Raw genomic sequence first — 13,645 nt, 5'->3', positions numbered from 1 at the left:
CATTTGAAAATATTTTTTATATATATATATATATATATATATATAAAATAAGACCTGGTCTCTTGTATGTTAGTGTACATCGGCCACAACAGCAGCACATCATTACTGTTAGCATAATTCAGTTAGCGCTGTGGAGAGCTTTTATCCAGCTGCCCCACAGGAATTATGAGCCCAAAGTTACTGTGCCTCTGAGTTAATATAAGTATTGATTTGTGTGAGTTGTGTGGCAGTGCTGTTATATTGTGTGTGTGTGTGTGTGTGTGTGTGTGTGTGTGTGCGTGAAGGTTCAGTTAGCAGCACACAGCTAATTTCAGAGCTTTCAAACAAATGCCAGAACACCGATGTAAACACATTAACACTGATTGGAAATGAAATAATTCAACTTTTAACAGATTTCTTGGTGACACATCATGCAAACTGGACTTGTTTTGGATGCACTGTGCAGTACAGTCTTATTACATTTTCACGTTTCCATCAGTTTTATAGAGATTGAGATCACATTTTACCACAATATTGTGTTTTAACGGAAAACCAATTCATAGGTCTTTCCTGTGTCCTCAGCTTCACTTTCCATCACTTTCACTTCACTTGAATTGTAATGTAGTCAATTTAGGTCATTTTAATGTAGTTCATTTATTTGACTATTTTTATTATTTTAAGAAATTTGCAGATACAGCCAGGGAGGAACACTGGGCTAAACAGAAACTTTTAATTTTAACTTAAAATTAACTTATAATTTTGGAGGGAAAACAGAAGTATGAAAGAGTATACATTTGATGAATTCTGAGATATTCTGTGGTAGTTGGACCGTGTCGTTTTGACATTACAAAAATATGTGTAATGCCAAAGTATGGTTACAAACATATAATAATGAACTTATATGGCCAAATCCAGCTCCTAACTTCATCCTGTTAGGAGTCTGTTCATTTTCTCACCATTTCGCACATCATCACGTCACAATTAAGAAAGTGTCTGAGTTTGACCAAGGTATATTTCTGAAAGTCTGGTACATGCTTTCACGGAAATTCTTCCTAAAATTACAATTCAAGTGTATTCATTTTTTGCAGGTTAGACTTTAAAAGGTTCTGCAGAACAGGAATGACAGGAGGACGGGTTAGATAAGCTGAATTAGGCTGCAGAAAAGGGGTTTGCCAGTCTGAGAAGCTCTGACAGAGCGTTTGATGGATGGGAATCTGTTGAATCTGTTTGGAGGGTGATGCAGTAAACTAGATGTTAGAAAACAAAAACGGAGCAGCCTTTGAAATTCGAAAGTGTATACGTATTGCAGTATCAGTAATGTATCATTATAGTTTTTGTTAATATTTTGAATTAGATTTTATATGATCTTTGCTGTTTTAACTTTCATTTTAGAGTTTGAGCAGATTAATTTAATTTTTTTTTGTTATATATATATATATATGTATATATATATATATATATATATATATATATATATATATATATATATATATATATATATATATATATATATATATATGTCTGTAGTTATTGTTTTTTCTCATAATTAATCTTAAAAAAGGTCAGTTTGTGCCTTAAATGTTTATGTATCATCAAATTGGCAAATTATTTTATCGTATTTATAATATTAAACTTACTTAAAGATTTTTTTTTATTTGATAACTTTGAAACTTCGAAGTTATTAATATGATTCCATTAAAATAATGGAAAATCATCATCCTTCTTTTTATAGTGTTATATTTTTAACTATTTAACTTTTTAAATAATTCCTCCTGGTCTTATTATGCAAAATCTTATCAGTGCATATACAAAAAAGTAAAAAGTGCATTTTACGTATATAATTTTAGGCTATAAAATCTATGTCTAATGCATTAGATACGTGTTGAAGTACAATGTGTACAAATCCCAAAACAAAAACAACTCATTTGATTATTTAATGTTCCATTAGTTTCATACTGGAAGTTGATCATTGTTGTGAAAAAAACATTGTTGTGAGCAAAACATTACTGGGCTACATTTGATGAATAATTCCATTAGGCAAATGCATTTTTAGATTAAAATAATTGTACTGAACGTAATTGAGCCCTTGAAAGTGCTGCTTGATCATTTAAAAAATGTACTTTGCATCATGAACCACCTGGCCTAGAGTATTAGAGTAATGTCTTTCTGCAGTATTTCAAATCAGGAGCTCTTTTATTCTTTGTATCCGGACTCTACAAACTAACTAACTAACTAAAAGAAAGAGTTTGTTTTCAAAAAAGCCTCTTAACCATTTATAATGCAAACCTTGATAAGAGTTAAGTAAAATGTTGGCCACACTGCCAGGAAAATGATTTGTAGCATATAAATGAATTGAATAGCAAATGAAAAGCTGAAGGTTTGATCGATTGCGCTGCACTGAGGGAAAAAAATACTCGTGTTGAGAGGAGGGGAACTTGTGGTTCTTATGATGGACAACAAATGCTTTTGCTGTGCTGAATCATCGGCTCATTTTAAGCGCTGTTTCCTCTGAGTGTATGAGATAAAGGAGGGAGTGATCAGAGGAAAAACATAAATCTATTTTTAATGAAAGTGATAACTTTCTATCAAGCTCCTCAATAGTACTGTTTTTGAATTTAGAGCATGTACAGTTTGCCACTGAAATGCTTTTTTGTCATTACTTTTAAATTATTTTTTAAATACTTCAGGTTGCGGAGATAAGACCTTCTTGACAGGTAAATGATTTGAGATGTTCTAAGAACTTTGATTCGCTGTGTCAGTGAGGCTTTCTATCAGTGGATGATTGTAAACAAATGAATCTGTTCTTTGGAATTCATTCGAACAGATGGTTTCAATGACTCTGCTTGTGTTAAAGAATGGTCATGAACTGAGAAATCAAAATTCCCTCAATCTTTTCACATAAAAGAGGTCATTGTACTATAAAAACATGTTTCAGAACTCAAAATTTTGTCTTTGGTCTAAAAACAGCAAGCTGATGTAATAGTGAGGATAAGCACCGCCTCCACAGAAGAAGATCAACATTACTGCCCGTTTAGCCCCACCCACCCATTCACGCATGTAGTGTAAATAATGAAAGGTGAAGGCCAATGATAAAGATGCTCTGGAGACAACAAAAATGCTGCACAGAGTCAAGTTGTGAAAAACAAACAAAAAAAAGAGTATGAATGTTTTAAATGGGTCATATGACTTTGCTAAAAAAAAAAAAAAAAGAACATTATTTTGTGTATTTGGTGTAATTAAATGTGTTTTTGTGGTTTAAGATTCAAAAAAACATTATTTTCCACATACAGTACATTATTGTTTTTCCTCTATGCCCCGTCTTTCTGAAGCTCGTCTATTTTTACAAAGCTCATCATTCTGAAAAGCGATGTGTGCTCTGATTGGCCAGCTATCCAGTACCTTGTGATTGGCTGAATACCTCTACTTACCATACTGTGATGCTGTCTCCCTGCACGACGACACAAAACCAATAAAACCCATTGCATATGAGGCATTTGTTGCATCCAGTGGGGACATAATTACTGATTGTAGTGACTTGTACTGTCTTTTTACATGTTGCTTATCGCACAGTGTAAACATAAAACAATGTCTGGAGAAACTACAAACAACAGGCACTACTTTACACAGCTCAAAACTTGTGCTTGAATGGAAAAATCCTTTTACATATGTAAACCTACTTACAGACTTTGAGTCAGAAGCACCAGATTGTCCTTGCAAAGTTAGAATTGCTCCACTTTACAGAAACAGACACCGTCATTGTAGGCTATTCTCACAGGAAACAGTCCTCGTCCTGAAATGTGCTGCACACATCTGAATATTTGGGTTGAACTGTTCAGGAACAGTGTTGTAAATACAGATTAACTAACCACTGACTTCTAGTTGTGTCCTCTTTTGGGAGAACAAACAAAAGAGTTTTGATTTTCATAACGAAACAGCATCTTCACAACAAGGCGGCAGCAGAAACAATGAGAATCAAAAGTTACGCCTTCTTTATTTGCTGAACGTTTGGATGGCGTTATGCAGATCTTCACACATCATGACGTAGACATGTGGGGGCATGTTAGATCGAGCCATTTTAGGATGTTTTAGGTGGTTGACGTTTAACTTTTAAAAAGAATATCCCTTTGGGTTTGAGACTTTAGTCTTTGCAACTTTACAGATCTTCTGTATGCACCAAGAGGTTATAACACTCCAAAGAGAAAGGAAAAATTTAATCCGCATCATATAACCCCTTTAATAAAGACCCAGACTCAGTAAGAACTCAGTCCTTTCTTCACTTCATTTTACCATGGATTCGTTTGCAAACAAGGCACAATTTGCACAAAATGATTTGAAAAAAAAAGATTGAAAATAAATAACAATGCTGTGCCAAGTGTATTGGATCATACAATAATGTCACAACACACAAGTGCGTGTAACTCTTTTTATTACGTGATCACTATTGCTTTCTGTTAAACAGATAGTTTGATCTGTACTGAGTTATTTATGCGTTTTTAACCTAAACACAACAGCACACCTATGAAGGAAATTGGCTGTCAAACAAACTGTTAGCCAATCACAACAGTGAGCCATTTATTGGTTCAAAGAGTCAGTAAATTGTATATTCGACTTGTTTTTGAGTCAGGTAATACTAGGTATGTTTGAAAGTAATGGTTCTCGTTTTGAAGCATTGTGAGTTGTTCATTTGAGAATCGCTCGTCGCGTACAGATTCATGAATGACGGATAATGTATGGGCAAACAAATTTGTTCTTTTGAATTCTTTCAAATAGTTGGTTTTGATGATCTGCTTGGTAGTTGTGTAGTTATAACTGCCACACAGTAACATTGTACTAATATCTGACTGAGTCAATGAATTGTAAATTCGGCTTATTTCGAGTCAGTGGTTTGAGAACCATTTGTCACGTACTGATTCATGAGTGTCTGAATTGCTAATGTTAGAAGCACTTACACTGAATAATAAGGCTGAATTGTGAAAGAATCGCTCAGCTCAATAATCTGAATCTGTAATCTTCTGCAACGTTGGTTTATAACTGAATTAAATTAACTTTACAACACTGTTATTGAACTGAACTAAATCACTGTTGAAATGAATTGAGCTGACACTCTTCTGTATTTGTTTTATATATTTGTTTAAATTGAATTTGTTTCAAAATTGATGAATTTTGCAACACTGTTATTTTTCTGTTTATTACAGCAAAGCTGCTTTGACACAATATAAAGGCTATAATCAAAAATGCTATATATACATGATATGACTTGTTTATACCCCGCTCCCCCCAAACTGTGTGTATGGCCATTTAAATTCCCATTATAAAGCTTTAGGATTTCCAGTCATAAGATTTGTAGTGCACTCACCGAATAGTTGGTGATAATTCACCAAATATATTGGAATTACTATTATCTTTATTGTGGTTAGGAACAGACATGTTGTACATTTGCATTTTCTTATCAAACAGGACACTGGCATTTAGTTATTTTGTCCTTCACGTGAATGAAGGATGTATTCATTCATGACTTCATTTATATGACTTCAGCTGAGGCACTTGATATGATGCAGACTATAGCTCTCTGCAAATGCATACAAGTAATCAAGGACAACATGATTAAACCACATCAAGGGATCATATCATATAAGAGCTGATGAAAGAGACAGATGCTCTTGTAAAGACAACATTAATATAGATAAATGCAACCATTTTCACAAGGCCTTCAGTCAAGGTTGTGTCTTCTTGCTAAAGATAATCACGATTAAGATCATCCTTTGTGCAAGTCTGTAAATGTGAATGCTTGACCAATGTATTACAAGTATGCAGTCCCGTTGTAAATATTGTATTCGCAGTGGTGCTACTCAAGGGGACGATAGAGTTAACAGTAAATTACTGTTCCAATAAACCATAAATAAACATGCTGGCTTTTAACTAGCCTTTTAGCAAACTGTTGTTTCACCATGACTGTGAAAAAGAAAATTGACATTAAGAAGACAGCTGTAGCACCCCTTGTGGCAACGCTAAAAATGCAGCTTCATTTGCGTACAAAATAGCATAGCTAGACATGTTTTCCGTGCCTTACTTGAATGTGTATATCATTTATCATTATGAAATATAAAAATGTGAATTTGCTTGTTTAACTACAAATTCCGGATGCATTGGTTGTGAGAACGTCAGGTTAGTGTGGTTTGAAGTGTCTGATTTTGGCTTGTTTGTGCTTCGTTTGGAATGATTTCGTTTTTGTTGAACTGAAGCCCTTTCAGGGCAGGGGCAAAAAAGAGGATATGGGTGTCAAAATCAACTTCATTTCGGGATTCATGTCTTCTTGTTTAATACAGTGTTGGTTGGGAAGAATTCAACTCAGTTTCCATAAAAACGACTTCAAAGCTAGTGATGCTGTATGCTAGAAGATGACTAGCAACTTAAATATCCCACAGACATCTGTGTACTGGTTGTAACATGATGTTAGGGTTTGATTGAATGCAGGTGCATGTTTATTTGCCGAGGTCATGGGAAAATCTGCTAGTCGTCCAAGTGCTGCTCCTCCCAGGTGGAGGTGGGAATGGCGCTGTAAGGGTCCATGATGACTTTGGCACAGCGGATGATCATTGCCACCAGCAGTAGACAGAGGAAGGCGATGCATGTCAGGGTCAAACCCTGGTCCACGTCCACGAAAGCAGGGTCTGGCGTTGTCTCCTCCATCGCTTCGGTCTGTCCGCATCAGTCCAGGCCTCTGCTACCATCCTGATCGCTTATCTGTGGCTGAAGAGATGGAGAAAGAAGTAAATTGCTGCCTGCCAGAAAGTTCAGTAAATTGATCTGGCTGAACGAATCTATAATGTACACCTTAATTTCGAATTCCCACAGATAATCTGTATAAAGGGACCATTCATTTAAGGTTTTGTCAGTTGAACGTTTTGGCCAATCGTGCTGCATTTATGAAAGATTTTCAGCGCCCGTGTGGAGTGAGAGAGGAGTCATTTGTCAATATGACTGTAGAAATACCGAAGGACGGTAGCAGATTGTGTGTCAATATCTGCTGTTTTGTTCATCTACTGCAGCTTCAGTCAATTTTCTTGTCTGCACACAAAAAGGAAACAAATAAAACCTAGTGCATTTGTGGCTAGTGCATTTCTTATTAGCATTGATTGTCTTTTTACTGTCCTTTGATTATGACTGGGTGTGATGTAGATCTGTTGTTGGTTATTGACTCTAGTGTGTGTTGCATAAACGTAATTTGTGCAAGGTCACATTGCTCACCAACAGGTGCTAGCTGAATATGTTAACACAAATATATTTAAAACATTAAACAAAAAATGCATTCAGATGGGTGTAGATTTTTAACCTTCTGAAAGGGAAACTGTTTCTTCCGGGCCCTTATCCATAATATTGATTTCTCCAGTGAAAAAGTCAGCTCGTCTGAATCAGGAGAGAAATATGCAAAAAATATTTTTAAAATACGAAATATGCATCAAGCACTGGTTACAAGCCAAAACAGTGCAAAACCATTCAAAACAACTATTTCCGTGTATTTAGATGTGAAAGAACAACAGGGGATGGACTGTTCATTGAAGGAAGCATTGTTATGGGTTATGGACTCCTTGATAAAATGCATTGATGGATTTGTTTCTTACAAAGCTTTTCACTTCACAAGATGTTAACTAATGTACTGATGGAATGGTGTGGATTGCTTGTGGATTATTGTGATGTTTTTATCAGCTGTTTGGACTTTCTGACGGCACCCAATCACTGCAGAGCATCCATTGGTGAGCAAGTGATATAATGTAATTTCTCCAGATCTTTTAGATAAAGAAACAAACTCATCTACATCTTGGAAGGATGATTTAAACCAGAGTCTTGGTAACATATTTAGCAAGAGGCCTTAGATTTCTGCATATCTATAGTGAATAGAAAACGATTGTGGGTGGTCTTTTAGTGTTAAATAATGAGGTCTACACATGTAATGTTCTTTAAACAGTTCACTCAATGTACAGAACATTTCTCATTTATCACAGTGCATTTGAGCGCCAAATTCAATATGTGATGCTTCACAGAGTCTTCACGAGGAGGCGTGAGGCTGGATACCAATATGATGATATAGCGTTATTCCAAACACACTTAATGACCTCATTTCAACTCAAAAAAATATCAATAAACTCCAAGAATGGATCAGAAGCGGAAAGTACCTTTAGCCCTTGAATAATAAATAGGCTAGTATGAGTCATTTTAATGAAATGATGATAACACTATAGTGTAGGGACCAATTCTCACAACTTATTTGCATGCATATTAATAACATATTGGCTGTTTATTAGAGCTTATTAAGCACATAGCCCTATTCTACATGACAATGTTCTACATCCCTAATCCTACTTACAACTACCTTACTAACTATTAATAAGCAGCAAATAAGTAGTTTATTAAAGGCAGGAGTTGTAGTTAATGGTTTGTTAATAGCGAGAACAGTACCTTAAAATAAAGTGTGCCCGAAATGATTGTTTTTGTCACAACATTAATGTTATTTATGTATTAAATGTTGTATAATTCAGTGAATTAAATGAGACTTCATCTTATCTTATTTATTGTTAAATGGATAGTTACAACTCTAAATTCTGATATTAAGAGGGAGTTATTGATATAGTTCTGTAAATAAAGTTTGCTTATAAGGCTTTATAAGGTCTTCTCACTTTGTTTTTTGCACGACTTAATGTTTTCTTCTCAGTTTGCATGTAAAAAAAGCAGTCTAGACCAGCCTGATGTTTATCAGACTTTTCTTGAGAAACTAAGGCAAACATCTATGCTGTATTCTGATGAAAGGAGACAGAGAAGAACCCAGAAACAAGCGCTTCTGGCTCCATCGTCCCAAAGTCGGTGGGTTTCTTGTGGTTAACACAAGCTCAAGATATTTTCAAGTTTATTCTACAACAAAAAATTGTTTTTACACTCTTTCAAACTATCCTCTCAAACCTTTCGGGGAAATGTTTTAAATTATGATTAAAAGAGCCGTTAATGGTAGTGGCGTTAAAGTCATGTAACCGTGGTATAATTCATTTACAGCCTGTGTTTAGCTTATTGCTTCTGCTCATTGTATTTAAGGCTTCAAAATAGGAGTTGTTAATTTCTGAAGATTATCTTGATAAAAAAAAAAAAAAAAAAAGTAATAATCAGAAATGTTCATTAGTCACAGAGCTTATTTATTTATTACAAAAATCCAAGTCCTTTTATCTCACTAGCAGTTCTAATGTGTTAATATATATAAACAAGCTGGAAGTTAAAGATGAAGATGAACGTTTTTGTTTTTTTTGATAGTTTATGTAGACTTTTTTTTAAAAACATAGGACATTATCTATCTGATGTAAATTTTGTTTAAAACACAACACAATTGTCGGTTGTACAAATGATTTTTGAAGAGTAATACTTAAGGCCTTTTAAACAGCATATTATCATTTAGTATGGAACAGCAATTCTAAAGATTTTAATTGACTTGCAGCATTCAGTTTTGAGAGTTATTCGTTAATATAAATGCAAATGCATAGCAATCCCTTTGAAACAAATCTACCATGGCAGCCTAGTTTTTAGCAAAATACCATAGTTAGTCCAGTTCAAATTAAAATAGAAAAACTTTGTCTGACACTTTAATGGAATAGTTCATCCAAAAATAAAACTTTTCGCGTCACAAGATTGTGTGGTTTACTTGTGTGTTATTGTGATGTTTTTATCAGCTGTTTAGACTCTCATTCTGACGGCACCCATACACTGCAGAGCAACCATTGGTGAGCAAGTTATGTAATGATACATTTCTCCAAATCTGTTCTGATGAAGAAACAAACTCATCTGCATCTTGGATGGCCTGAGAGTACATTTTCAGCAAATTTGGATGAACTATTCATCTAAGCAAAAATATAAACACTGCAAACACTAGTAATGAAATATGTCAGCCTGCAACTCATAATACAACCCTAAGCACCTAAAGCAAGTATTAGCATAAACTACATTCAGTTTAATCTTTCAGAACAACAGTCTTAAGATAATCTTCCTCAAGTAATTTAAAGTTGTCAACATGTTTATTGCTACAGACAGGTACCTGATATGGCACAGATATTATAGTGATGCAAAACAGTTTTTGAGTGAACACATACCAGATTTTGCACCTTCATTCAAATGTTTCTGACCTCAGCTGAGTTTGTTGTATTGTACCCACATGTTTCGGTGATTAAATGGTCTCTAAAAAGATAATTGGCTGCTGTGATTAACGACTCAGCCGTTGAGGGTGCTAGACTGTGGAAGCTGGGACTGGAGATAACACAGTGTGCGTGAGGCAGAAACTACAGTGCCACTCAGGCTTGACATGAAGAACAACTCAATTTACGAGTGACTAGAGGGGAAAATGCTCTGTTGGACCTCTTTGGACTGTCTTGTGTTTGAGCCTTTGTTGGGTTGTATTGCATTGTGCCCAAAATGGAAGCCTGCAGATAATAATATCATTTATCATGGCAGGAGATTTAGCCGTTATCATTCCATTTCAGATGACACTTTTACACTTTTTTTAAACTCGATTTCTTATAATGATTCCGTTATGAGTTATTTTTATTTTTATTTTGAAGAAGCCACCCTCATAATTAGTTCTAACTGTAAACTAAACAAAAACAAATTCTGCAACAACAACTTTTAAATATATTTTTATAATTAATTATAAGTATAAAATGTATTAATAATACATTAATCATAGTGCTGTCAAATTATTGATCGCATCCAAAATAATTTTTGTTATAGCATGTATTATGTTTATATTTATATTAATATAATTTATATTATATATAATTATATATTATATAAACGTAACATTATTCTTAAATATATACATGCATGTGTTTTTATGATACATAATAAATATACACGGTACACATACATATATTATGTATGCAATTAATCGTGATTAATCATTTGACAACACTAATTAATAATGAAATAAACATAAAAAATAGATTTTTTTCAGTTAAGCCCGAAAATCCTTAAAATAAGATACATTTATTTGAGCAGCAACACTGCAGAAAATATCAAGTCTTGTTTTTTACAGATTAAATGTTTAATTTAAGTAATTTTTTTACTCATTTTTTTTTACTTGAGAGTAAAAAGATCTCACATTAAGACAAAAACACTCATTAAATATTCTTTGAAAAAAAGTATTAACATCTAAGATAAGATAATAATCAAATAAAGTAATATATTCAGAGGATTCAAAGCTATTACTGTGTGAACTAAAATGACTGAACATAAAACATTTAATGAATAAATAATGAAAAATAATAGATATCGAATGAAAATCTTTTAATGTTGTTTTAATTAACACATTAATAATACATTATATTATTATATATTAGTTGTTCCCAAATAAATGCTTCTTGTTTTGAATTGCTGTGAATTTGAATATTTCATTTTTATTTTAAGCAACTTTAATGCAATAAAAGACTCGAAACTGTATATGAACAACAAAGTTAAACCAAACGAGTGTCTCAAATTTAAAGTACATTTAATCCGATAGCTCACAAACTTGAGACTGACTGATTGATGAGTCTTTAACTGTTTCAAGACAAATGATAAGAGTAAGAGTGGTTTGTTCATGAATGAGACATTACAGAAGTACAGGTCATGTTTAACGGCTGCTGTTGTGTGCGACTAGCGGGAAATGCTGTGCATATATTCCAGTCTTTCTAATGTTTCGTGACAGACTGCGTGCTCAAAGGTTTCTTTCTCTGTAGATTCAGTCATGCTGCAGGAACCACAGTTTGAGTATTTTAGTGTGCCCTGCACTTTGGCAGCAGAACACAGACATTCAGAAACTATTAATCAAACTGAAAGTCATGGAGATCATTGGGTTCCATTATATCTGAACGAATGCAACTGGTTCTTGATTCCCAGCCATCTGTCAGAGATGAAGCCCAGAAAGAGCGCATCTGTTCGGCTCAGTCCTGCAGCTATAATAATACACTCACACTTTCTTTATGGCGGTTTGTTTAGTAGCTCTGGATGTTACAGTGGGGATTTGAGACCTTTCACACAGACAAACGGCTCCTCCATTACACTTCTGCTTGTTAATGCCTTTGCATTTAACTCCAGGGATCGATTTCCTCAGAATACTTCTCACACTATTCCCTTCACCAGCCATTTTTCTTTTTTTTTTTATGTTCGATCTTCTCTCCCTCGCTCTATTACCACTTGTTTCTCTCTCTCACTTTTGTATGTTGCTTCAAACTCATGTGCTATTATTATTTCTGTACAAGAGAAATTTTACATGATTTAACCCTTGTATCATGTTAAAATGCTGAGTATGATTATTATGTTCCAGATCAGACTCATCCAAATTCAATTCAGTTCAATTTACGAGAACATAAGTAATAATGTGAAATATTATTTCAGTTTAATACAGCTGTTTTCTAATTGCATATATTTTAAAATGTAATCTTTTTCTGTGGCCAAAGCTGAATTTTCAAGCACCATTACACCAGTCTTCAGTGTTACATCTGCCTTCAGAAATCATATTAATATGCTGGTTTGCTCCTCAAGAAACATTTCTTCAAACAGTTGTGCTGCTTTATATTTTTGTGGAAACCATGATATGTTTTGTTCAGGATTCTTTTGATGAATAGAAAGCTCAAAAGAAAAGCATTTATTTAAACTATAAATCTTTTCAAATTAATGCATAATTAATAAATAACAATATTAATTTATAAACCTTACTGACCACAAACTTTTGAAAGATATTACCATTCAGGTAGCTGAAGCATACGTAAAGTACTTTTTTATTTTTGTAGCGTAGAGTACTTTTTCAAAAGAAACTTAACTCCAGATGGCTGCTTCAAGATAATTAGCTATCAGGACATTTACTGCTATAATCAATCCAGGAGAGAGTCGTCCAGCACCAGTCGGGCCAGCCGTGCTTTTTAATATTGACAGAGACTTCAAGTGTGACAACATGAATCTTATTAACACTCGAGAAGAGCTGGAGTCTCTAAACAGCATCGACTTTTAGGACAGAAAAAATTATATATAGTAATAGTAGTAGTACAGAAATATTTCGTAAGTACACAGACACACTCCCCTATTTTGCATAATTAACTGTTGTGGTAATGCTGTTCTCCTCAAGACAATCTTGCTGAACAGTTTAGCTTAAGGCATCGTGTTTATACTGAATATTCACTTTAATGTTGACCGAGAAGTGTGTTTGGAATATGCTGGCTAAGCATTCACATGCATCTGTTTGCATGCTTGAGTAAATAGTATGTTTTGGGCCTTAGTTTGCATTAACGTGTTTTTTTTTTGTTTTTTTTTGTCTCTGCATGTTTGAAGTGGTTATTGTTCAGCTAACTGACAGTGTTGTGCCACAACAAGAGACTAAAGATTGACACCAGTGTTATTTTACTATTGTTTAGATATTATCATCACATTATTATCACATAGTTTACATTTTTCATCTAATATGTGCTTTATTTTAATTTTAAATAGCTTTAGTTTGAGTTAATAGTAACATTACTGACACACACACACACACACATACACACACAATTATAGGCTTGCTTCCAAGTGAGCATTGGTCAATGTCACATATCTTTCCACCTAGCGCTTATTCCAGATAGATCACAGCTACTTATGCCAATATTGATGTGTTTAATCATTTCTA

At 34.0% G+C, this 13,645-nt stretch overlaps 1 protein-coding gene across 1 annotated transcript in view; it reads right to left on the bottom strand.

Annotated features, from left to right (window-relative positions):
• Window positions 1-5,365: 5,365 nt before the first annotated feature.
• The window catches only part of LOC127962645 (cortexin domain-containing 1-like), a 10,876-nt gene continuing 2,596 nt past the window's right edge, over window positions 5,366-13,645 (bottom strand). The window contains exon 2 of the mRNA XM_052562273.1: window positions 5,366-6,729. Coding sequence (XP_052418233.1) covers window positions 6,490-6,669 — 180 coding nt within the window. The 5' untranslated portion in view covers window positions 6,670-6,729 and the 3' untranslated portion in view covers window positions 5,366-6,489. The remainder of the gene's footprint in view (window positions 6,730-13,645) is intronic.

The sequence above is a fragment of the Carassius gibelio genome, chromosome B7 (assembly GCF_023724105.1).
Source record: "Carassius gibelio isolate Cgi1373 ecotype wild population from Czech Republic chromosome B7, carGib1.2-hapl.c, whole genome shotgun sequence".
Classification (NCBI taxonomy): domain Eukaryota; kingdom Metazoa; phylum Chordata; class Actinopteri; order Cypriniformes; family Cyprinidae; genus Carassius; species Carassius gibelio.
Note: the sequence above shows the minus strand (reverse complement) of the source record. Positions and strands in the feature narration are given on the sequence as shown.